The sequence below is a fragment of the Myodes glareolus genome, chromosome 12, assembly GCF_982192425.1.
Source record: "Myodes glareolus chromosome 12, mMyoGla1.1, whole genome shotgun sequence".
Classification (NCBI taxonomy): Eukaryota; Metazoa; Chordata; class Mammalia; order Rodentia; family Cricetidae; genus Myodes; species Myodes glareolus.
The window spans coordinates 40,071,614-40,098,785 of NC_142037.1; the positions used below are offsets into that span (position 1 = coordinate 40,071,614).

At 43.6% G+C, this 27,172-nt stretch overlaps 1 protein-coding gene across 8 annotated transcripts in view; it reads right to left on the reverse strand.

Annotated features, from left to right (window-relative positions):
• Nucleotides 1-1,490: 1,490 nt before the first annotated feature.
• Nucleotides 1,491-27,172, reverse strand: part of Lrch1 (leucine rich repeats and calponin homology domain containing 1) — a 185,465-nt gene continuing 159,783 nt past the window's right edge. For 5 of the 8 annotated variants that reach the window (XM_087912227.1, XM_087912224.1, XM_087912225.1 and 2 more), the window contains 2 exons: nucleotides 24,890-24,967; nucleotides 10,001-11,919 (listed from right to left, as the gene is read on the reverse strand). In XM_087912227.1, the coding sequence (XP_087768353.1) occupies nucleotides 11,713-11,919; nucleotides 24,890-24,967 (285 nt within the window). In that variant the 3' untranslated portion in view covers nucleotides 10,001-11,712. Of the gene's footprint in view, nucleotides 3,887-10,000; nucleotides 11,920-24,889; nucleotides 24,968-27,172 lie in introns of those variants that run through there. The other 3 variants (XM_087912228.1, XM_087912230.1, XM_087912231.1) reach the window with 1 other exon arrangement.

Below are 27,172 nucleotides of genomic sequence, written 5' to 3' on the forward strand. Positions count from 1 at the left end.
TTTTAACAGGACAGGGAAGCAGGCCCAGGAGACTTTAGTAAATGCGCATCACCACCCAGCTGTCTGCAGACTTCCTCAGCTCCAGTCCAGTGAGGGTTCTCTTACCTGTTGAGCTGAATGCATTGGTAAATACTGGTTTGGGCTTTGCTGAGTCTCTCAAGATTATATACTAAGACCCAATCTGAAAAAAAGCTATGTAAGGGGACTAGTAACTTACATGTTACTCTAAACAAATGCTTTCTCCTAGTTACATGGAGAAGTTTAACTTGGTGAGTCCACAGAGAAAGGTGATTGGTCACTGTAAATACCCACACACCCCCTAAAGAAATTAATAGACAGCCTTTTGAAATATGATATGCAGCCTGATTGCGTTAATAGTCTTAGATTTTTGTGTTAACACAAAGGTTCTGTCCTAGTTTAGTGCGTTAGGGTAAAGCACTATGACCAACAGTGTCGAGAGGAGTCTGCCATCTGACACGTCCACATCACAGTTAATTGGGGCAGGCACGACAGGAATGCTCTCTACTGACTTGCTCTCCTTGGCTTGCTGAGCTTTCCTAAAGTACCCAGGACCAACCAGCTGCCCAGGCTGCCCCTGTGGGCTGGGCCCTCAGCCACATCAGTTGTCATCAAGAAAATGCCCCACATACTTGCCTATAGCACAAGCCAAGAAAGATTAAATTCTGTAGCTATGAATACTACCCCAAGTTCTTTTTCATAGGAGTTTTAGGATTTGTGTGTGAGTGTATTTTTTCACTTTTGTGTGTCTGTGCATGTATGTGTGTGCACATGCATGTGAATACCCAAAAACCACCTCAGGCATGATCTCAGGAGTGCTGCCCATCTCCTAGAAATTGTTAACATTTATGCTTTGCACATGTCCTGCCAATCACTGGCTTAATGTAATTGCAACAAAGGTAGAGGCCAGTTACAGCCCAAGTGGCCCTGTAGATGTACAGGTAGCCAGGACATCTGAACTCAAACTTTATGTAAGGTAATCCTAACCTGCAGGGACAGTTTCTCATTGATGCCTAGTACCTAAATGTAAAAGGAATTCTACTACCCCAGCACACACACCCTAATACCTGAACGTAAAAGGAATTTCTACTAACCCAACACACACACACACACACACACACACACACACACACACATTCTCTAAAGATGGGGTTACATGTGTATTCTCTTCCCCATGTGCCCTTTAATCCTCAACCTAGCAGCTGCTCAAAGACCTACAACTACAGACAGTACGGAACCTTATTTTTTCATATTTATCAATTTAAATTACACATTGATTTAGTAAGATTCTAACTATTGAAATAGAAGTTACAAGAGAAATTATATATATTATATACAAAGTTAGATTCATGTATATTCACAATATATGATTGCTATGATCTATTTCAGCAATGGTACCTTATGTTTGTGTGTGTGTGTGTGTGTGTGTGTAGTCAACATTAGCATCACACTGATAAGTCAACCCAAAGGTGGTTGGTACAAGTTCAACATTTTAATGGCTGTTAAATAATAAAAAGGTTTGCACTATATACATTGTCCGCTTATCATACTGTCAGCCAGTCATGCACATTTCACTGCACATAGAAACTGTACAAGGATCTTGAAGACATCCATACAAGAACTGCATTAAAAAAAAACATTTTGCAAAATATTTGAAGCCATTTGTATGATACAGCCAATTTCAAGAAAATAGTGAAAATTAATATCAAAAGAAATATTTTAATTAAAAAAATATCCAAAAGTAATGGTTATTGAGCTTCATGTCATCAAAGATACATGTAAAAATATATTTCAGGACCCCCTGCTGCCAAGCCACAAAGGCGCAGCATTCCAAATCCTTGTGTAGCTAAGCTCTGAATGCTGCTCCGGTTGAACACACTGTTAAAAACCCTCTCATCTTTACATTGTTACGCCATCTGACAAAACAGGTATTTGTGCAGTAAAGTATTAAAATATATTTATGTTAAAGTGCACAGTACATTTGATAGGAAGTAATTTCCTAGCTGCCGGTCGGAACCCCATGTTCAGAAACCCCCATCATGTCCTGGTGGAGGGTCCGTCTCGGCTGAACGCACTCATTTCTCCTGAAGTCTTCTGTACCTACCATGACAGTCACCCCCTGTAGCTATTGTGGCTAATGGCTTTGTACAGAGGTGAAAGTGCAGTCAGCATTCACGGGCTTTGGACAGATGAATGGCTGGGGTATCCATCCATACCTACAGCGTGAGTGTGCATGGGTGTGACTGCCCGGCATAGTCCTACAAAGCCTTCAACGAAGCTCTCAAACCCGCAGGGTGGGTCGAGCTCCTCTCCTCGGCTGGTTCTGCTCTAGTCCTAATGTGCTTGTCTTTGCTCCCCACTGGCTGCTCACACACTCTACCTACTTGTCCTTTCCCCACATGGCTTGGCTGTGCATGAAGCTGCCTACCAGAGGCACCACGACCCACCTCACTTCCCAAGTTTCCTACCAGACACCGCAAAGCTTCCACGTCTGGTCTCTTTCAAAAGCACCAGCTCCGTTACAGTAAAAACGAGCCCGTCGACATTTCAGAAGCTCACTCTTTTCGAATGCCGGCAGTTGTAAGAAGTGCTGGTTTCCTGACTCCAACTCTTAAGACCCTAAGTTAGACCTTCCATCATCTCCATTTCCTCATCCATTTCCTCAGTGTCTACCTTTGGTGCTAGATACGACTCAATTACCCAAAATACAGTGCAAAACTATACCTCAAGACATATGCTGAACACGTCCCACTTCTCTGTGTTAAAATGTGAATGTTTTGCGCATAGCAAAAGAAACATGAATCAAAAAATAACCTGTTCACATTTCATCTTCAAGTTTAATATGTCTTTTTTTTTTCCACATAGCTATTTACAATAACTCTGGGGTGCGCTCGCGATTTCAGTCAGTTCACTCTCAGAGGGGACAAGAGGGCTGCTGGAATGTAGGAAACTGGACGGAATGCAGAAATATAAATAAGAACGATGTTCCACAAATCAAAAGGCGCGTGTCACCTCCCCAGAATACAGCTCTCTGTCACAGAAGCACGTGTTTCTTGCTTAACTTTCCTTTTCTGACTCATACACCAGGAAATAGGAACACTGAGACCTGGAACTCCTACGTGCCAAAGAGGCTCGAAAATAACTCAGTATTTATAATATTAAAATAAATCGTTTAACCACAAAAAAGCAGTAATAAAATAGTCTCCTAATTTACAATTTGCATCCAAAGGATGAATAACGACTCACTAATAAATAATATTTATATAAATATTTTGTGTGTTGAAAATAGTTTCTCAAAAAAGGCAATGGTCTCAAGAAACATCTTGAAAAAATTTGGCGGCAGAAGAACCTGGTTGCATCCCCTTCCCCGCCCCCCACCACTGATTCTGCAAGGTGTTTGGTTTTGGTACAACAGACGCGACCCACTGTGACTCACTGTGAAACGGTTTGTGCTTGGCGTTTGGTAATGGCAGTTGGTAAGTGTGGAAGGGATGGAGGAGGTTGAAAAGGCAATGGTGAGCTACTCCGGTCTCTGCCAGCTCCCTCACTGGCTGTCAGACAACTCCTGTCCAACCTGAACCCTGGACACCAACTCTAAAAGGACCCGAATCCTCCCTTCGGGTGAAGTCTTGTCAACGTAGCTGGTCAGGGAACTGGTAGGTGGCGAGTCGGGGAGCAGGTATAGGTGCCAGGAGCAGAGTCCAGAGGCCCCTGCTCTGGGTAGAGTCTGAGCCCACCCAGCAGAGGGGGCTGGGCCTCATGTGAACAGAGTTTTTGTGATGGTGACGTCCAACAGCGCTTGAACAGTCATGCCCACTTTGACCAGACCTTTCTCTTCAAGGATGTGATGAGGCAGACAGAGCTTTTCCTGAAAGGAAGAACAAAACACCAGAGTTCAGATGATGGACCAAGGACTATCGCTACAGCATGGGAGTTGGGTCGCCCACCGCTGTGCAGCTTGCTTCCCTTGGCTTTGCTTCCTCCCCTGGGATCAAGCCATTGTTGAAGTCTTTTCTGGGCTTGCAGGGAGAATGAGTTCTCTTACGTGAAGTGAAGGCTGTTTCCGAAAAGTTTTTACCCACACCCAACTCTGTACTAGATCTAAACGTTTCACTAAATAACTGAGTGACACGGAGTTAAAACAAACAAACACAAGCACAAATCCCATACACCAAGAATATCATAGCTTTCAGCCTGGGCAAGAAAAATTGCAAATAATGCCCCACGTTTAAAGGAAATCTCTTACTCATTTACACAGACTACAGGTGGTTATAACGACCACCAGCCTTGATCTAATTCACTTTGTTTTTTTGTCATTTCTAGAATGTGTAAATGCTAGGTGACCCTTTTGTGGTTTAGGCACAGTCTATATATAAGAAATCTTTTTAAAGGTCTTTTCTGAATGGCAATTTCTATTTTATGTGCATGAGTGTTTTGTATGTAGGTATGTGTATCACATGCATGTCTGGTGCCTGCAAGTCAGAAGAGGCAATGGATTCCCCAGAACTGAAGATATAGATAGTTGTGAGCCGCCATGTCGGGGCTGGGACCTAAACCCAGGTCCTCTACAAGAGCAGAAAGTGCTCTTAACCACCGAGCCATTGCTCTAGCTCCCTCGATGTTTTGTTTTTTAATTTTCAATCTTGTGCATGCCTATGTGTCAGTGTGCGAGCATCTGAATGCAGCTGTCCACGGAGGCGGGAAAGGGGCTGGAGTTACAGCCCTGATGCGGTGACGGGAACAGACTTGGGTCCTCTGCTAGAGCACTGTGCTCTTAACTACTGAGCCATCTCTCCAGCCTCTACAGATGGCACCCAACACAGCTCCCAATGACCTTCCCTTCAAAGGTCTTTTCTTTAAACTGGCAAAGACACACAGAGCATACGACTTCCTCACGGTCTGCCTTCGCTTGTGGGAGATGTCTAAGGCACAGTCCTCAAGGAGAACGACCTGGATCCCCTCCTGGTGTACCACCTGGTACATGCTTTTTGTACAAGGCAGTGTACAAAATACCATGAAAAGACATCTGCACCTTCGTCATGTGGCCCTATTCCGTTACCTAAGTAAGAGAGGCTTGGACTCCGGGCCTTAGGAAATGACCACATGTGGCAACAGAAGAACAGTTTTACTGTTGCCTTCATGTACCTGTGGAAAGTCAAACACGATGCCCTCTGTGACATGTTAGGCAAGCAGGTGAGTTTACACTGCTAGTCAATCTCACGGCCAAATGTCAGGGTCAGAAAGGATGGACGCCATGTGTGACTGAAATTCAGAGTGAGTCATGACCTATGTTAGAAGGAATGGTGACTCAGGGGCATCTATACCTAGATGGCAGTGCCCATCCTTTTCTGACACCCTCTGTACAGGCCAGGAAATGTGTAGGCTCTGTTGTTCCTCTGCGCAGCTGGGTAAAGGGGCAGGGTATGTCCTCCTCATTCTTCTTAACGTCCCCAGCACCCAAGATCACCTCTAACCCACTAGGAAACTACAAACACTTAACACAGTTAAGCTTCTGGTGTCAGGCATTATTTTAGAAAGAAGAAAAAAAAGGGGGGGTCAATACTTCATACCATATCCTAAAATCAATTAAAAGTTATTAGAGTTAAAAGTTAAAACCTCTAAATGCCTTTGATTAAAAGGAAATACAGATTTATGTATTTATGTATTTTGTTTGTGTCTGTCTGCATGGATTTGTATGTACCACATGCACATGCACACAGATGCCAGGAATTCTAGTTGGAGTCCCTGGAATTAGAGTTACAAGGGGATGTGAGCCAACCCATGTCCACAAAAGCAGTCTTACCCAGTCAGGGGGAAGGAAGACTCGAGGCCTAAAAAAGACATATTTACAAAATGCAAAGAAAAGATCAAAACATTGAAAACTTAAAAATGTGATGTTTTCATTTGAAAAGTGGAAAAAAACCCACTTAACGAAAAGATAAGCAAACAAACAAAAAAGCCTGTAAAATATATATATATATTTGCATCAGATTACAAAGGGCTTTGTGCAAGAGATCAGTAGGTGAATACAAAGGCAGTAGGCATGTTTGTAATCCAGAACCCAGGAGGTGGAGTCAGGAAGATCAGAAGTTTAAACCCTGCCTTTGCTACCGGAAACTCCCTCAATCGGTAAGCAAAACTTCCTGATAACTTTGCCTACGACAGTGTAAGGACATCTGAGCCCCATCCTAAACTACCTACATCACGGCTTGGTCCAGCGTCTGCCACACACATGCTCAGAATACTTGCATTAGCTTACCATTGGGCAAAACCACCAAACACAAATTTTATCCTCCACCTATACAGAATATATATCCTATATAGTGAATAGCTCATGTGGTTTATTGAGTCCTACACTGAAAGCGAAAATGAAATAATTTTTCAGAATGGCACCATCTTAAGTGTAGAAAATCCTACTTGAGGATCATTCAGTCAGGGACCACCTGTGAACACAAACAGAAACATAACCCTCGCACCCTTCCTTTCTCCTCTCATTCAGGCCCACCCAGAGGTAGCCTCAGACCATGAGGATAGCTTGGAGTCGTCTAAGAAAACTAGCCCAGAAGGCCAGAGACCATGTAAAGCTACAGCAGTCCTGGGCATTCCACCACAAGACTGGAGTGGACACGGGGTTTAACTCTAGGGGCTGTCTGTCAAGATGAGCACAGAGGTCCCTCAGATCTGGGGAGCAGGGTCACCCAACTTGTGGAGAGAGGCCCCTTTCCATCACAACAGTCGTGTCCCTGCTTCTCCCCACAGTGGGCTCAGGAGATGGAATGGGACTGGAATTGCTGTGGATTTACACTGGGACCAGGGGCGACGCGGAAGATCAAGGGCTTCTAAGAGCCAGGCAGGTCAGGCGCCACCTCCGCAGACCACAGCAGAAAAGGGGTTTAGAGCAGAAAGCACTGTGCGAGGTTACTGACTTCACACGAACCAAAACTGTCCCGCTGCAGGATGTCTGAGGACTTGTTGAAAATGTGACAGGGGATGCCTAGTCTATCCTTGGGCAGCCTGTGCTGTTATTTTTTAAATGGGGTGAAACCACAAATATGGCCCGGCTGTAACTGTTAAACACTCAGTTGCTTTTCAGAGCAGGTGCTTCGCGTTACTGACCCCGTGGTGGAAATGATTAGGCCACTGGGCCTCAACCTTCCTAACGCTGCGACCCTTTAATAGAGTCCCTTATGTTGTGGTGATGCCCCCCACCATAAAATTACTTCTGTTGCTACTTTGTAACTAATTGTGCTACTGTTGTAAATTGTAATGTAAATGATTTTAGAGATACAAATTTGCCAAGGGGGTCGTGACCCACTGGTTGAGAACCACTGGATTAGGCTCTCTCATCCACACTTTTCTGAGCCACAGCGAATAGGATCAGAAAAGGCAGGCGAGTCATTGAGAAACAATGCTAACTGGGGAGTAAGGCTAGATGGCTGTCACTGCTGGCTCTTCTTTCCCTGCCATGTTCTTATGATGACTAGAGACAGCCAAGCCTACACCAGGCCAGCCACTAGTCTAAAATGAAGCCCTCCACACCAGCTTCCTTCCCTTGGTTCTGCCTGTTTCTTTAAAGGAAACATTCCGAGACTGAATGGTGTGAAGCTTACATGTTATTTTAATACACGAGAGGGCAAAGGTCAAGTTCTGCCCCCAGGGTTAATCTCTTGCCATTTCTCCCTTTATTCCTCACGGTGCAGCCGGGCTATTCTCTGGCCCCTCACCCCATGTTATCCACAAACACCCATCCTTCCACTGCCTTCCCACTCAGACCCAGCTTACACACCTTTCTAATCTTAGTGGAAACTTTGCTGTTTCAGGTGATCTGCATGACGCCCCTTCTTGAGTGTCAGGCCATCTTTCTATGTGTTTCACCGAATCCTGTCATTGACCCCTCCCAGGTCCTTCTCACTGAGTCTCTCTTTGTTTTCTAAGAAGCCATTTGATCAGTGGTCCACAAACTAGGACCTGCAAGTTAATCCAATTCCAGATCTAGTTTTGCGAATAAAGTTTTATTGGCACACAGAACTGCACATTGATTCATGTATTCTGGATGCCAGTATTGATGCTTCAATGACAAGCTGGGCAGTTGCAACAGAAACCATCTGTGTAAAAAAAATCATAAAATCTGCCAGCTGGCCCTGCCCTCCCCCCCAGTGCTGGAACCTGGCATGGACTACAAACCTTCTGAAGACAGGGGCAGAGACTTTGGTCACTATTTTACCTGCAGAGTCTCCCATAGGGGCCAGTGCACAATGCACATTCAATACACAATTAGTAATTGAACGAACCACGAATGAACAACACTGCAGAGAACGTCAAGGACTGGAAGGAGAGGAAAAGACTCGCAGTCCAGCAACCTAAAGGGCTGTTTGTTAAAAGGGAATTCTGAAGTCTTAAACCTAGCCTTTAAATATTCTGAAAGAAAATTAGAATAAAATATTTCTCAGGAGATGGGACACACCTTGGACAAAGAAAATACACTTAGCACACGCAAGACCCTAGGTGCACTTTGTCAAGTTGGGAGCATAGGCCCCAGTCCCTCGCATCTATCCCAGCCCCCAGGCCTGGTCAGGACTAGAAATCCCAGCAGCCCAGGGTACTTAAGTGATCTCCGGAAAGAGGAACACAGGGTCTCCTTCTCTTCCTCCTGGGGGTCCAGGGTTGCATTTCTGAGGCTTCCTGGTTCCCCTTCCAGGCCTCCCGAGAGAGCAGATCTCCCATTAAACCTGGAAATTTCTTAATTTGGCTTGTTTTGATTTGGCTTGATTGGGAATTTTTTGCATCAGTAGGTAGCTAATATTAAGAAATATTCCTAACACACTTCTCAGCACCCGAACATTTGAGCTAATGGATAACCACTGTATTACTCTCGGGCTCCTGAAATTTTAACTCAGACTGGGATCTGTGTGAATTTTGGAGACCATGCACACACTAAATAATTTTTTTTTTTACAAACGAATGCACTATGATATCAAGTGATTTATTTAACCACTCTCACTGATAAAACCCAACTCTGCTGTCCTGCTTTGGGATTTAACAAGCCCCCCCCCTTTTACTGGCCCTCTTCTGTAGTGTTAAGGACAGTGAAGTAACCTGGACACCTGGACCTGAAGTCCAGAAGGAGCCATTAGAAATGGGCGGTCACCAAGTTTGGAAATCCTCACACCTAGGGGAACATTTTCAATTAATAGCAGCAAGGAAAGAAAAATATATGTCATAAAGGGTTACGGCAAAATGAAAATGGGAAGAGTTATTTCTCTTTATCATTTATATTATCTTTATAGGAGGGAATATTTAAAACATCCTTTCTTATGAGAAGACCTGGATTTGGTAGATGGGGACTGATCACACTGCTGGATCCCCGCCCACCTCTCAGCCTGGGGGCAGATCAGTCAGGGGTCCCCAGATGAGATGCAAAGGCAGGTGTCACATAAGCACAGGAGTTGGAGCCTGGGGCCTTGGAGAAGTGTCAGAGAGGCTTCGTGTTCCAAACAGAAATTAATGCCTGGGCTCATAACAAGCAAAATGACTCGCTCCAAGTTTTGCCTGAAGGGCTGAACTAATTACGTTCTGTGGAGTGACCATACTTTATAATGAACTATCACACAGCAAGTGTCAAGGGGAGTGGCACATTAGGGTGCAAATTAATGACATGAAAAATGAAGTGTGGCCAAGGGATCCTTGGGACGCCCGGGGAGAGATACATAGACAGTTAATGCTGAAGTTCAAATCTCAGCTCATGAAATTGTGCTACTCACTCAATTTTTATTGACAGTATTTTTTTTTCTTGAACCAGCAACCCAGTATGTTTTCTCTTTTCCCCTTCCACCCACCATAAAGAAGTGAGGAGAAAGAAATCCAAACAAGCGGTGGTGATCACTGAAGGGAAGCCCCCTCCATGCATGGCAGAGCTGGGTGGAAATGCCAAGAGCCACTCTGGGGACCCATGAACAAATGCATCAACGGGCCAAGAAGAAACTTGGATTAATCACCCAAATTGTGTTTATTAAGCGACTTATGGCTCAGGGTGCTCACCAGACACTGTACAAAGGGATTTTATTGTTACAGATTGAAAAGTACAAGATAGCACCAAAGGCAATTCAGTACATCTGTGGTTATTTAGACACAACTCAATATCCAACAGCTTCCAAGTACCCTGTATTCCACAATCAACACAAAGATGGAAGGAAAAGGCTCAGACAGTCTAACATCGTACCATGTAAAGAATGTTGCCTGTTTAAAAATAATTCTGATCTGATTTAGCAGCAAGGAACCATTATAAATACATCCTTTCAAGTATGGAGATTGTTTCAGAATCTCCTCTTCCCTGGACTCATGAATTGGTTCAGAAAAATAAGATATATCCTTAGCAGCCGTATCTGAGGAATGTCTGCATCCAACAAACTAGAAATCTACATTGAGGACAATAACTCCATCATCTTCCCCACCCAAGAAGCAGCATTTGGCAAGGAGATATAAAACAAAGCAGGTGACAGTGGCTGGAGCGCGCAGCAGGACTTCTCAGATTGTAAAGAGGCATCCCAGAACTCAGCAAAATCTAGGTCTACATTAGAGTCTAACATTATTTTTTCCTTTAATGAAAAGCTCATCGTTTTGTTCCAAAAATGAGCGGTGATAAGCAAGCCTTTAAAAACTGACTTAAAAACCAAACAGTTGGCCAGCTAACACGTCTGGAAATCAAGGGACAGGTGAACAAAGTAAATGGAGAAAAACAACGTTCACCGAAAATAAGAGCAATCTTATCATTGGCTGCTGCTATAGTAACTCGAGGCCCCAGTACCAAGAATGTTCCAAGACCCATAGATTTATTTGAGACTGAATAGTCAAATCCATCACATTCTGGATCTGCAGTCATGTGACATATCATGAAAGTAAAATGACCCAATACAGTATGCAAAAATAGAAATCCCTTCTAGAAAACACTTTTCTCTAACCTTCAGATCCACCCTATCGAAAGGGAAAAGCAGTGTAAGCAGATCCACCAGGTGGCGCTCTACCAGGAAGGCACTTCCCCAGAACATGCCTGCATAGGGCAGAGAGGGCATGCTGCGGTGGACGTGGGCGGCAACCCTTCCGGGTGCCCTTCACAATTCACCTGCAGCAAACAGGGAGGACTCCAACTAACCAGCCGGCATAGCAGCCATTCTCCAGAAAAGACTTCTCAACTTGATCAGCAATGGCATCATTAGAGATTTTTATGAATCATACGGGGCCAAAATGCTGGTTTCTTGTCTCTGCAAGGCAACCCCTCTACAACTCAATTCCCAGTCCTGACTTCGAACTGGCATCAAGTCTCAAGACTCCCATAAGCTAAATTCAGCCTGTTCTGTCTCGGCTCCCCTTATCCACTACCCAGAGCAGCAAAGGCTCATGGGAGAGAGCAGGGCCCACAGCATTGGCGCCCGCACTGCGTGCATGAAGAAACACGAGGTATGGATTGGACAGGCTTTGCTGTCACTGTTAAAGAAAAGAAACTACCCAAGGGGAACTGCATTCTATAAAGTTTGTGCTTCTGGAAAAAATTGGATTCATAAATGCTCAACTTCAAAACTCATTAGCTTACTGAAGAGCTGAGAGGAATGGGAGTTTGCAAGGCAAAGGCTCCAACGGAGGAAGGAGCTGGGATGGACCAGGGTGCCAGAACTGAGCATTTGGATACGCGTGCAGGGGTTACGCAGACAGAGCGTTCCAGCGGTAAGTGATATAGACCAGTACTATAAAGAGAACATGGACAAGACAGAAGCCTACAATGTCCCTGGAGCGGAGGGTAGAAGTTGGTTGTGGGGGTTTCTCCCCGAGTGCCAGCAGAGCGTCAACAGTCTTTCGAATGTGACGAAAATCCAACTGCAGGAAGTCATACGGAGAGCAGAGGTCGGCCTAATCCAAGGGCAGCCATTAGAACAGAAAGAGACAGTGCATACGATTAACAACACACAGAAGAACAACCGCAAAGAAGCACACATTTATGCTTACTAGCAAATAGCAGGAGTCAAACCTTCTGTCAAGTGTGACAATCCATGACAAAAGTAGAACCTCCCAGGGGAGCCTATGTAAACTGGACCCCTAGCCCCAGTCACACCATGGCCACTGCACGCAATGTACACCCCATCCCGGGACCAGTGAGATGGTTATGTGCTCACCAGTGACACAAAAGCATGAGCTTCCCACGCGGGACATCGAGGGCTTAAACTTTACTAAAGAAAAATACAAATCTTAAAATTGAATCTTCAATCTTTTTTTGGGGGGGGCGGGGTGGGATGGAGACAGGGTTTCATGGTACAGCTCAGGACAGCCTCAAACCTGAGAGCCCCAGACTTGGCCTCCCGGGCACTGGGGTTACATAACAGAATAGGCTAAAGGGGACCTCTGAGATTTGCAGTAGGAAAGCTAGCACGACAGGTTATTATCGAAATCCCTTTACTATTACGGAAGTATGGCTAGATGCCTCAGCCTCTGTGTAATAATTCGGTGTTCAGACTTCTGAACAGCTCTCCTGACCCACCACTGTCAGGACAAAGTATTCTTACACAATGAATTTCTGAACCAGGAGGGGTTTGGTTTTTCTGTTGCTGTTCTTTAAAGACAGGGTCTCACTGTGTAATTTTAGTTGGCCTGGAGCTTGTTGTGTACACCACACTGGTCTTGAACTCATAAGAGATCCACCTGCCTCTGCCTTGGGGGCTAGGATTAAAAGTGTGTGCCACCACATCTGGTCTGAAACAATTTTAAGCCATGCAGCTCAATATTAACAATAATTACAACTTGTAGAAACCAGAAAGAAAAAAAGTTGTTTTGCTTTCAACTTTAACAAAGATTGACAATATTTGTGACTTTTCACAGATACAATTTCCAAGGGAGCAAAGCATTTAAAATACCAATTACATGTATATGTATATACTTTGCTGGAGGGTTGGTCTTGTATTGTAGCTTCCTTGATAAGCATACCAATCCCAGTCAAAGGACCATTTTAAGTCCAAGGGCTCATCTTGCCTATACCCTCAGAGTTCAGCCGGTACCCTCAGGTAAGATACCAGATGGGCTGATGAGGATGGAAATCCTTTATGATGGCAAAGATGCTCTGGTGTGGGAAGTTCTTCTGTATATGTGTTGCTTTTATTGGTCAATGAATAAAGCAACACATATACAGAAGAACTTCCCACATCAATACTCTTAACAAAAACATCAATGCTTTTAAAGATTTATTTGAATGTTACATGTGCATGTATGTACTGTGTTTGTGTGTCTGCATGTGTGTGTGTGTGTACGCGCGCACGCACACAAGCACCCAGTACCCACAAAGACCAGAAGAGATGTTAAATGCCCTGGAGTGGAAGTTACAGGCAGCTCTGAGCTGTCCTGCATGGGTGCTGGGAGCAGAACTCAGGTTCTCCTGAAGAGCAGCAGCAAGTGCACTTAACTAATAAGACATCTCTCCAGTCCCAATAAAAGATATTTTAAGATTAACAAATCATGTCAAATCCACCCAATCGCATATATATTCTCAGTAGATCTCGAAGAACCAAGATAACATGAAGAGTCCGCCCAAGAATTAAAGCAGCCACATGTAAACTGGATCTTACTGGGGGCAGATGTTGACTATGAACTAAGAGATGGAAACTATCTCCTTCCCATAGCGGAGGTTTCCACTGCATTAGAACATTCTGGGGCAGTGCTATATCTGACCAGGAAAGGGTGAGAAAAGTCAACATAAAACAGAGGCTTAAACACAAATTGAAACATTACTTTCCCAGGGACCAGGGAAGCCTGAGAAAAGTAGACGTGAGATGGAGGCTTAAACACAAACGCACATGTGACTTTCTCAGGGTATTTTCGTGTTAGAAGCAACCCACTCTGTCAGGGGTGGTGACAGACACTTATAATCCCAGCCCCTAAGAGGCTGAAAGTTTGGGGTCAGCCTGGGATACTTAACAAGACTCTGTCAAAAAAAGAAAAAGAAAGAAAGAAAAGCAAGCAAGAACACTGAGGAGCTCCCTAGCAGTACTGTCAGAGGGGTCAGACTGCTGTGCAGTTAACTTCTTCAGGTGAGGCGGACATGCTCATGAGTGCACTTTGGGGGATGTAAAGGACATTCTACCAGATCATGGAAGCTAGATTTAATTAATGCAGATGAGGTCTAATGTCTCAGGCTATGATCATTTAAATTACAAGATGACCTTTAAGAAAAATGGTCAGGACTAACTAAGCCCGGTTGTGAAGCCATGGCAACCACTGTGTGTCACGTGGTGGGTTGCTGCAGCCACCGTAGAACCGGGTGCTGACTCGGTCCCACATGACAGCGCCAACAGCCAAAAAACAGCTCCAGCCTTGGCAAGGCTAACCACGAAGGAAATTCCTGAGAGAAACTGGGATTTCCTGACCCTTTGTGCTTTCCCAAAATTGGCCTGTGGAGAGGAATTCTGAGGTTACGGTACGCTCGTATCCCTGAGAATTAAATGAGAAATCACTATATCTGCAGAGACAAAACGCCCCCATTTTTCACAGATTACTTGTAATGAGTGAAAACATTTGCAAAACAGTTAATCCACTCAGAACTCTTCTGAGGCAAATGTTGATTTAATTTCCCATTACATGGGGGGGGGGGAAATCACAGCCAGCAGAGCCTAAGAAATCAGCTAAGATTAAACTCAAGGATGTGACTGAAATTGAAAATGAAGATTGACTTAGACACTCCAAACATCAAGTGCTTACTAACAGGAAATAGAGACAAATTTGGATGTCTGCCTGTCTATAATAAACAAACAAACAAACAAATAAAAATTTTGAGGCAGTCTCATTGTAGCTGTCGCTATCCTACAACTATATATGCCAGACAGGCCTTGAACTCTGAGATCTGCCTGCCTCTGCCCAAATTACTTATGTTCTTTTGTTAGATGCTAGTTTATCTTCCGCCCAAAGTGCCCACCCTGCCACTTTCACATTTTTATTATTACTATTTATGCCCAGGTTCTGCACAGAGGACAAATATGCAGTGTCTGTCATTCTGGGCGTGGCTTATTTTAATGATGGTTTCCAGTTCCATCCGTTTTCCTGCACAATAACGTTCTTTCACTCCCTCTATTGCAGAAGGAGAACTGCGCAGTGCAGATGATTCACTGCTTCCTTGTTCACTTGTCTGGTGACGGCTAGCTAGGCTGATTCCAAGCCTGTCGACCGGAAACAGTGCTTCCACGGGTGTGTACGTACCTCCGTGGGATGCTGGCCTGGATCACTTTAAGTGTGTACCCAGGAAAAGCATAGCTGGGTCACATGGAAGTACTTCTTCGGGTTTCTGAGGAAATGCAATCTCGACCTCCACAGTCGCTGATGTAACTAATATTTCCATCAACACGGACATGCACCCTTACTAGCTTTTTTGTTCATTTAGTTTCTTGTCTTTTTTCTTTCCTTTTCTTTTTTCTTTTGAGTCAGGGTTTCACTGTTGTTCTTACTCTGTAGACCAGGCTGGCTTCAAACTCACAGATCCGCCTGCTTCTGCTTCCCGAAAGCTGGGATTAAAGGCATGTACCACCACCGCCTCGCAGTTTTCTGTTTTCTTAATGATAGCCATTTCTGACGCTGATCGTTTTATTTTAAAATAAAATGGCTAAGAACAATAAACATTTTCCCCAGATATTGATTAGTCATTTGTATTTTGTCTAAGAACAGCTCCTCCATTCATTTATCTATTTATTTACAGAACTTTTACTCTTTAAGTGTTTTCCATTGATGAGTTATTTCTGAATTCTGGCTATTAACCTCTGTGGGCTGAGTTATTGGCAAATGCTTTCTGAACTTCCTTGGCTACAAAGAACCCTTCAATCAGACGAAATCCCACTGCTGCTGTCAACTGCTGCTGTCATAACTTGAACAACTGAAGTTATATTCAGGGTTAGGGCCTACCCCTTCATCTTGAAAGGTTTTCCTCCAATACTTTCAAGTTTTCATGAAGACTTTTGATCCAGTTTTAACTGACTTCTACACAGGATGAAAGAAGGGTATCTAGTTTTATTCTTCTACATGCCAATGTCTATTTTCCCTGACATCATTTGTTAAAGAGGCCAGTTTTTCCTTCAGTGCATGTTTTTGGTACCTTGGTCAATAACTAGATGGCTACAGTTGCAAGGGTTACTTCTGAGTCCTCTATTCTATTCTATTCTATTCTATTCTATTCCATCCTATTCTATTCTATTCTATTCTATTTCTATTCCATCCTATTCTATTCTATTCTATTCGATTTGATTCGATTCTATACTACCCTATTCTATCAGCCTATGTGTCTTCTCCTGTGCTGGTCCCACACCATTTGTCACTACAGTGCTGCAGCATAACCTGAAATGAAATTTTGTGATATCCACAGCATTAATCTTTGGTTTTTCTCTCAGGACTGCTTTGGCTATCCAGGGCATTTTATGCTTCTGTGCAAATTTCACAACTGTCATTGATAGCTAAATTTTAAGGGTATACATGATTGTATGGGAAGTCTTTCCATTTTCTAGTACTTTTTTCATTTTTTTCTTCAGCTTTTTAAAGTTTTTGCTTTGGAGAGGTCTGGTACTTACTTCCTCAGTTTATTTATCTTAGCTTTTGGCTGCATTTTGTTTTGAAGGCTTTCAACAGGGTCCCTACCCCCTTGGTTTTATAACTGGCATACAGAAAAGCTACCAGGTTTTGTATGTCGATGTTTGTACTTGGTTGACTAAGAGGTTTTTTTCTTTTCATCAGAGAATCCTTTTTATTTTTTTTATTATTCTGCATTTTATTTTTTAATTGTTTTTACTGCGCTACATGACTAAGAGCTTTCTTAACTACTGTCTGGTAACAGCGCTAGCATGACTTCTTGTCTCACCCTTCCTATCACGTTGAGTATTTCTCGCTTACTGATCTAGTGAGGAGTCAAGGCCCATAAGAACAAGAGAGGGGAGAGTGGACATTAGCACCTTGTTTCTGATCTTAGAGGAAGTACTTTCAATCTGTCCCCATTTGGCATATGGCTACAGGTTTGTCACACACAGCTTTTATTAGGTTAAATATGATCCTTCTAATTCTACTTTCTTGGAACTTTGATCATAAAGTGTTGACGAATTTTGTGCAAGACTACTTCTGCTTTCACTGAAAGATCCTTGCCCTGGCTTTTATTTACATCCACAACAAACTTACTGACTCATATGCTGAACCACACCTGCATCCCTACAATAAAACCAATTTATCATGATTACCTCTGTGGTGTTGAATTTGTTTTACTGAAGAAAAATGGTCTATGGTTCTCTTGTTGTGCTTTGTCTTATTCAGTTTGTGTGTTTGGATAATGCCGGCTTTGTAGAACGATTTGGGAGTTCCTCCTTTTCTTTCTAGTTTATGGAATAGTTTGAAACGTCTTTGTGATGGCTGATCTTGACTGTCAACTTGGCAGACCTGGGAAGAGGGAACCTCAACAGAGGAGTTTCCTCCATCTAACTGGCCTGTGAGCAGATTGCTAACTGGGGTAGGAGTGCCCAGTCTACTTTGGATGCTGCCAGCCCTGGGGAGGGAGGTCTGGACTGTGTCAGGTGGCTGAACAAGCCAACGGATGCAGCGTTCTTCCATGCCTCAGCTCCAGCTCTCACCTTGACTGTCTGCTCTGGCTCCCCTTCCTGATCCAAGCTAGTTTTGGTTAGTGTTTGTGAAGGTTTGAATAGCAATGGTCCCCACAGGTTCATATATCTGAATGTTTAGTAGTGAGGGAGTGGCACTATTTGAGAAGGATTAGAAGGTGTGGCCTTGTTGGAGCAGATATGGCTTTGGTGGAGGAAGTACATCATTGGCTGTGGGCTTTGATGTTTTAAAAGCCCAACCCAAGCCCCTTGTCTCTCTCTGTCCGTAGATCAGGATGTATCTCTCATCTACTTCTCTAGCACCCTGCCTGCTTGCACAGTGTCACGCTCCCCACCTTGATGGACTAAACCTCTAACACTATAGCAAGCACCCAATTAAATGCTTCCTCCTGCAAGAGTTGCCCTGGCCATGGTGTCTCTTCCCAGCACCAGAACAATGTTTTATGACAGTAACTAAAGACAAACAAGGACAGACAGAAAACGGTACCACAGTAGGGTGCTGCTGTAATGGATCTGACCGCGAGGCTGTTGTGCCTTGGGTTGTTTTGTGGGAGGAAGGCAGAGGAATTTGAAGCTTTGTCTAGAAAAGCGATCGAGTGCTCAGAGCCTAATGTGCTCCTGGGGGACTTGGCAAATGATGCTGAGAACACTGCTGAGAACGGGGGCCTGACTTATGCAGTTTCAGAAGGAGGCTTGAGATTTCCTCAAAGGCTCCAACGGGGCTGATTTGTGTGATATCTGAAATGGAGAATCTGTGCTGTCTGTTCAGCTGTGATCAACAAGAGATTAGTACCATGGCAGTGAAACCTTTGCCTCACTGGGGCAATCAATGCTGGTTGGCTGGGGCTGAGAAAATCTGCTGTGACTGAAATGAGACCAGCATGCCTGGGGTCAAGTCTTCTGGGCAGTACTGTCTGGGGTCAGCACACAGAAGCTGTGCTCCAGTGGAGGTGGGAGTGGGGCTGCGTGTGCATCAGTCTGGGAGCAAAACTTGGTAAACAATGTGTAAGAGTTTCTCCCATACAATTCTTGTTTTGAAGACATGAAGGTGTCAGGGAGAGCAGCTGAGGCTTGACACTGTGTGGCAGGGTCAGTCTCCCTGAAAAGACAACAGCAGAGGCCGCTGGAGAAAGTACGGACTCAGCTACAGCGGAAGCTCCAGGACTGCAGCGTCATGGAGATGCGGAGGCTTAGCATCATGAGAGGCTGGAAGAGGCCGCTCTTGAAGGTGCAGCCTCAGCTGCAGTGGAAATCCTGGGATACAGGAAGTGACAGGATGGTAGGATGTCTGCTACGGGCAATGGCAGGTGTAGAATGAAGCCAGTCTGGGTCTATGAGACAAGCTACAGACAGGCACTGGAGAGGGCACAGCCAGAGAGGTGGGGCTACCTAAGTCCTCTGGAGACCACACGATCAGAAGGGAGACCAGATGCTGGACGCTGAGATTTTAACACTGTTAGATTTTGGTTTTGCTTTGCTCTTACTGTAACTGTGCCCTGGTTTCCCCTCTTGGAATTAAAAAAAAAAAGCAAGTAACTTACTTGGGGTTTTATAAGACTCCAAAGTTAAAGGACTTTGGATTATTAAAGGAACATTTGACTTTTAAAGTAAATTGTGTTTTGTTTTGATCAAGGAGCTCTCTACATAGCCCTTGGCTGTCCTGGAGCTGGCTATATAAACCAGGCCTGCCTCAAACTCTCAGATATATGCAGGCCTCTGTCTGCTGGGTGCTGGGATTAAAGACACAAGCCACCACATCTGTCAAAGTGTTGAACATCTTAATGGCTGTGGGAGTTCCAAAGTTGTACTATAATAAAGTTCAACTGTTATATTAGCACGAGATCTGGGGGACAAGGAAAGGTCACACGCTTCTGTGTCAAGGTGACATGTCTCTGGGCACTTTCTTAACTGTAAACTGTAAGGCCCAGTCCACTGTGAGTGGCATCACCCTTAGGCAGGTTGGCCCAGGCTGTATAAGAAAAGTGGCTGAGCAAACCATTAATCAGTGTTTTTCCACAGACTCTGCCTCAGTTCCTGCCCTAATTCCTTCAGTGATGGGCCATTACCTGGGAGTCCTAGGATGAAACAAACCCTTTCCTCCCCAGGTCGCTTCTGGTCACGGGGCTTATCACAGCAACACAAAGAAAACTCGGACACTACTAGGTGCCATGGAGGCTAAATTCTAAGAGCTAATCACATCTAGGCAGAAGTTCTATCTAGAAAACTGGAATGTATTTACTTAATCAATATGCTTATATTTTTATTGAATGTATCATTGAACAGTATCTTGATAATCACTCTAAAAATGTAAAACCGGTGAGCAGGTAACAGTCTGCTGTAGGGAGGAGAAAGATGGAGGATTTTGGCTTCTCTTTAAATATACAATAAAGAATTGCCAATTGTATGGACTTAAGAGAGCAGCTCTAATATTGTCAAGCAAATTATCTACACATACAATTTTACTATTATTAAAATTTTGGTCTCCACTGTAAAACTTTCCTCTAAGCCAAACTCACTGCCAACAATAAAACATTAAGAGAAAAAAAAAGTGGTTAGCCGTCTTGAAATAAATAATTAAACACATATATCTGAAATAAAATTCAAAGTGTCCTTGTATTTAAAATTTTTTAAAAACCCTCATTTTAAAATCTGAGTTTAAGATAATTTGTTTTGAATAAATGTATGGAGACAGGCTGGAAGGCTACTGACCAGAAAGGATGCTCACATGACTGTGTATGGTACTTAGAAAGGAACTGATGGTGATGGAGGACAGACGGACGGCCTTTAATGCCAGCTGGAGGGGCTCTGATGCCCTCCTCTGGCCTTCAGGGGCAAATGTACTCACATACGCAAACTTGTATACGTTCTCGTAATTATAAAGAAAAACAAATCTTAAAAAAGAGATGAGCTGACTTTATATGGTAGGTTCCTCCAATAGTAGGAATTTACAAATTAAGAGTAATAATAAACCTGTCAGGCTGTATTTCCTTATCCAAGTACAGAATTAACCCATAAATTACAGAATCACAGTAAGTATCATGCCAAGAATCTCATTTCCACCCTTCAAAGAACTGCTGGCTTCAATTTAAAGTGATTACTAAAGCCACTGCTTTGTGGGAAACGGAAACAAAGTCGAAGAAAATAAGAAACTCATTTTATTTAAAAATGAAAACAAAACTACAGCTACAGTTTGCTATTGGATGACAAAAATTCTGATCTGTTGTCACGTCTGCGTATCCTAACCCTTCACAGTATGGGCGACATAGGAATGCATTACCATTACTTTCAGCAGAAAATCTCACTACAAAACACAAATCCAAATACTAAAAGGTGGTAAAAAGGAGAAAACCTCCAATACAGTTAAGCAAGCATTCACAGAATCAGCGTTAGCATCTGTAAGTAATTCTCAGTGTCATTCTTAACTCCACTTGGTAGGGAAACTGAGGCCCACCCAACAGCCTGTTCTGAGTTGGGATGAAAACTAGTAGCCCTGCATCCTTCTGAAGGGATGGAAAAGTGGCCAATGAGGCAAGAAGGGCCACTGCCTGCCAAGGTGTCTGCCAACTGGGTCACTGTCTTAACTTCCTTCTCTATGTTTTCTCTAGAGAGAGTAAAGAAGGGCAAGGGCAGGGCAGAGAGAAAAAAAAGAGTGTCTTTCTTATCCAAGTGCACCTCCCCCATCTAAATAGGGACCTCGATTAAAGGAAAGAAGATTCCGACAGAGTTCTAAGACCATGGTGACTTATTTAGAATTGGGTGAAAACTTCCCAGCGAACTACATAAGTATTTGCTGTACAATACTTTTGATTCTTCATCAATGAGGGACTTCTCTCAACTTGACGGACTGGACTGCTAGTCTTAAAGTAGCCTAGATGTGGAAGGCCAGCCAACCATGAACCCACTACGTGCAAACCTGAGGACAGGAGGGCCAAACTGACTCAGACACGACAAAGGGAGCTTAGCTGTGTAAATGGCTTCATGGGCCCAAGACTTAACTAGACTCAGATTCTTGGCTGACACAAAGACTCTATCCCAAATGATTTAGGAGCCCGCCGAGCACCGTCCTCAAGGCTAAGGTCAGAGATAGCTGCCAATCTGACCAGGAGCCTCACACAGGGTACTACTGTTGCCTGATACTGTCGACAGTTCTGAATGCCGCCTACCAAAGACACCATGTGTGCACAAGAGCCAGCCGGGAACCACTTACGGTAAGGAGTGGGCTTACCACGCCAGGGGATGACACTTTCACCCACACCTTCTACTATTTATCTAGTGAGCTGACATGCTGCCTCACAACACCCCACATGGGCACATTTCCTGGATAACTAATAGAGCACCGCCTAGTACCAAGGACCAATTGCTCAACTGTACATACATACTTCACAAACATGATCAACTCTGGAGCAAGTATCTGGGATGGTACTGGTGGAGATATCCTTAAAAAAATGGAATAAATTTTGAAAGTCATTTATCAACTGACTTTGCATGCAATCATTTAACTGAATCTGCCCAGCTCTGGCATCTGCCCCTATGTACCTGATAAACCGTACAAACTGTGCCAACTTTAGGCTGTAGTTCCAAAGGGTGATTCTATCACAAAACAGAACCAACACAGTCTTAGAGAACAGATAAACCTCACATCATCTCTTTGAATGAAACATTCCCTCATGCACTTGTGAGATGAAAACATTCTGTTTTGAGCAAGCAGGAAGACTGGCTTAATTACTTTCCAATTGAGGATTTCTGGTTTTCCACTCAAGCGTGCCTTCCTTACTTAATATCCTCAGTAAAGAGGTTTAGTTCCTCATGTAATCTTTTCCTGGTAGTAGTGGCCTAAGGTAAGCCTTGTAACCAGTGGAAATTAGGATATTCTCTCTCTCTCTCTCTCTCTCTCTCTCTCTCTCATACACACACACACACACTCTCACACACACTCTCTCTCATACACACTCTTTCACACACTGTCTCACACACACTCTGTGATTTCACACACACTCCCTCTCTCTCACACTCTCTCTCACACACACACACATACTCTCTCTCTCACACACACACACACTCTCACACACACTCTGTCTCACACACACTCTCTCTCACACACACACTCTCTCTCACACACTCTCTGTCTCTCACACACTCTCTCTTACACAAACACACTCTTTCTCACATACACACATTCTCTCTCTCTCTCCCTCTCCCTCTCTCTGTCTCTGTCTCTCTCTCTCTTTCTCTCTCTCTCTCTCTCTCTCTCTCTCTCTCTCTCTCTCTCTCACACACACACACACACACCCTTGAAAATCTCTTACAACTTTAAAAATAGCAAGGTATAACCAACTGGGTCACATGACTCCAGCATGTGTCACCCCCTTTTCCTCACCCTTCTTGGGAATTAAGAGTTGACTAGCACTATTACAAGCACCATGATGGGGCATACTGAGAAAGTGTGATATTCTGTTTTTCTATGGTAATTTAATTTCCTCTTCTCACTTAGTAAGGGTATTCACATCTCATTTTGTTCCAGGGTAACCTAATAGACAAGAATGAGCCCTCCTAGCTCACCGGAGCCTTCCAACACACACACACAGTAACCCATCATCTGCCATTGGCTTGAGAGTTCCGATTCACAGTGGGGAACTCTTACTAGCCCATGGTAGAATCATATTATCAGAAGAATTGTGTTTTTACAAATATCTAAAGCCAAGAGTGTTTATGGGATATCCAAAGACACACAAACAACACAGATGCACAGAGTAACGGAGCTGAAAGCAGACCTGGTGACGAAGACATTTCGGAAGTAAATAAAACGAGATGTCGTTTCTCAGATATGGCACTGGTAACCTTCTTATCATTAACGCAGCTTGATATAAGGCCACTTTAAAAACAATGTGCCTTTTCTCAAATAATACGGGAATTCTTCTACTAACCTCCCCTAAGCCAAAATAAGAGGAAGAAGTAATGGAAAGTTGGGGGCTAGGAAGAGAGGGATGCAGTACACTTTGAAACATGATACACAAGCTCAGAGTCTCTCCTGAAAGTTTTGTTTTTTAACCACTTGTTTTCTTTTTTTTAAAGTTGCTTTATCCCTGCATCATTAGGAAACACAGAAGTCATAAGAAATGTAATTTCTACTTATCTCTCTATACCATGATGAGGGACTTTTTTTTTTTAAAGACAAGTTTTCTCTGTAACTTTGGATCCTGTCCTGGAACTAGTTCTTGCAGACCAGGCTGGCCTCAAACTCACAGAGATCCTCCTGCCTCTGCCTCCAGAGTGCTGGAATTAAAGGCATGTACCACCACCACCCAGCAAGGGACATCTTAATTTGTGTGGCTGTTACCTAAATCCCGAAGTCGTTTTATGTTAAGTTAAATATGGAAGTCTCTAAAACCCCCAAGCACCTTCCTGAGGATGCCTTTAGGGCTGAGCCTGGGATGGGGGAGGAGGGTAGGGAGGGTAAACTGTATAATTAGTTGGGCTACAAAGACTTGCAAACTGGGCCTAGAGTAGACGGAAGGATAAAATGAAAACGTAAGTTAGCCAACTACAAAGTCACATGCATTGGTATCACCAACAATAACAATAGCAATCATTGTATTTTTAATGAATATTAGTTTGACTCATATCTTAAAATGCAGCCACCGGAAATGAAAGCCAACAATTAATATGCCATCAGGATTTTTGCCAAACAGCCCAGGCTAAGGAGCCCATGAGTTCTGATCTGCTGTTCTTAGCTACTCTATGGATCTGGTCCTAGGCCACTCGCTGTCTCAGCAATTTCTGCTGAGAGAATTTATGATTCTCTTTTTTAATTAATTTATTTATTATATATACACTTTCCAGGAGACAGTGCCCATTACAGATGATTGTGAGCCACCATGTGGTTGCTGGGAATTGAACTCAGGACCTCTGGAAGAGCAGCCAGTGCTCTTAACCTCTGAGCCATCTCTCCAGCCCTCAGAATTTCTGATTCTTATTAACTCTCTGATAGCCCTTTTCTTTCAAATCTGAAATTTTACATTTCAAAACAAATGATTCCCCCTTCTCCTTAGAAGCGAACACACATATAAAACCACGCTAATTTCATTGCAAGAGAACGATTTCCGTTCAAAATGTGTGTCACTTAGTCAGGATTATTTCCTGAAACTTAAAAGGGGGGGGGGGATGTGAAACAAAAACAAGATGTTTATTCAACAGTTCAAACAGCTATATTGACGTTTTGATCAAAACGTGGCCATTTGAACTAAGTCTGGTGTTACCTCGGGAACGCCAAGTTTTCTGCAAGCTTCCAGGAAGTTTTCCACATTCCTCCTGCACTTGGCCATGCTGAGTTTGGGCTAGAAATGCAAACATACAAAAACAACAGTGTTAAGATAAAAAGCAATCCAGAAACATCCATCTAGAGGCAAAAAAAAAAAAACTTACTAGTGTGGGTCATATTTTTGGACTGTAAATGTACTCAGCAGAGAGAGGTTTAGAGAGACACAAGTATGCAATGCTGATGCGCTGACATGGATGTATGCCAGCTGCTCACACATCTAAGTATCTGTGTATGTGCACACAAAAAGCTCACATCATACAGTTGGATAGCCCATTGTAGTTCACCTAAAAATATACCGCAAACATCACCTTTCCCCAACAACAAATGTATTTCCATACTAAGGGTTAAAAATCCATAAGGCTGTCTCCTCACCAAACAAACAAACAAACAAACAAAAAGTTGAATTAGAAAGGCACGTAAGAGGCAAATAGCATTCAAAAATGGCAGATTTAACCCAAAGCTTCACTGCTGCACTGACCTATACTGCAGTGACGCGAAAAGCACAGATGGATTCATACAGGAAAAAAAAAATGATGATAAAATTTTAAACACTTCTTAACATTTTTTTAAAAAATATTCCACTATTAATTTCCTTAAAAAGGAAACCAAAAAGTATGGCTGAAACAACTGGGCTGAGAGGCTAAACAAACACTGTCCCTCGTGGCAGGAGAGGAAGTCCTCTTACAAGTGCCCCAGACAGACACAGGACAGCTGTGCACAGCCACACACAGACAGGAGGAGCAGAGAGATCACAGGGAATAGAGAAGAACAGATTCTAGAGGAAGTGAGGCTCCAGAAGCATCCTGTGGTCCCATAGGTCCACCACCATCATCCTGTACTCCTGGTTCAGGGACAGGTCTGTGGTAGTGGTTAAAGGTTCAACCTCACCACTGGTAATCAAAACTCCCTTTAATCATACCAACTGGGAGGCCAATGTTTTGCCTACAGCCTGGAAAAACTGAAGAAACTAATTTTTCTCCTCTTGAATCAATATTCACTATGTAGAGGATGGCGATTACTCTATCCGAACTACCTTCCCTGAGCTTGGCATTACCAAACCATACACCACGGAGCTCATAAAACGAAAGACCAGAACGCTTAATGTTTGCAGTAGCATGGTCAGGACAGGCACCCTCGGCATTACTGATGGTGCAGGCGCAACCGTATTGGTTGTCTACTCTACCCAGGCTGCATTTGGTGCTGAAGGCACAACAGTGGACCAAAAGGACACAAACCTTAGGCCACACAGCTCCAGCATAGCTGGAGACAACAGCCAAAAGAAGGGGTAGGGTGACATGGGGGAGTTATTACGGGTGATGGGTTTGCAGTGAGGGGAACACAAAGGAACCACATTCTTTTGTGTCAGAGCAGGAACTGTGGTGGGCACTAGGGGTCCAGGTTCTACGGCTACAGCAGGGCTGGGTCCATTCAAAACTGCTTGAGGGGCTGGCCAAGATGGCTTAGTAGGTAAAGGCACCTGCAGCCAAACCTAAAGACCTGAGTTCGATTCCAGGACTCGCAGTAGAAGATGCTAACTCACTCCTATAAGTTATCCCATGATCTCTACATAACCACTGTGGCAAGGACATGTCTACATACACGCATGCACACGCACACATGTACACACACACACACATCCTAACTTTAAAAATAAAAATACTTTGAGTAGACCACAGGAGAATTTCTGGTAAGTGGGCATTTAGAAGTGAGCTGTAACAAACAGACTCCTGCAGCAGACAGTAAGAAGGGTCATCAGGAAGGATCTGGTGCAGACAATTTAGGCTCCCATAGATTTTAAAAATACATAGTGTATATAAAATCATAATTCAAAACACAAATGTATGGAGCATGTTGGTAAAGACAGAAGAACACTGTTTTCTGCTATTTTCTCCTACCAACCACTGTTTCCTATGTGTTTACAATTTAAAAAATTATTAAAATGAAAAGGTCTCTTTAAAAGTATGATGTTTTTCCTGAAACATAAATAAAAGTGTAAGGGTTCATGATTTTTAATGTCTCCTGACACCTAGCAAGGTGACAGTGCACATTCTGCTGGGAAGCCAGAGAATCCAGTGTGTCTCAAAAAACTGACAGTTGGGCACACAGCTCACACAATGTCATGGAGAACTGGCTTAGTGGCTAAGAGAGGACCCAAGTGCAGTTCCTAGCACTCACCCCTGCCAACTCCAGCTCCAGGGGATCCAATGCCTAAGGAGACCAG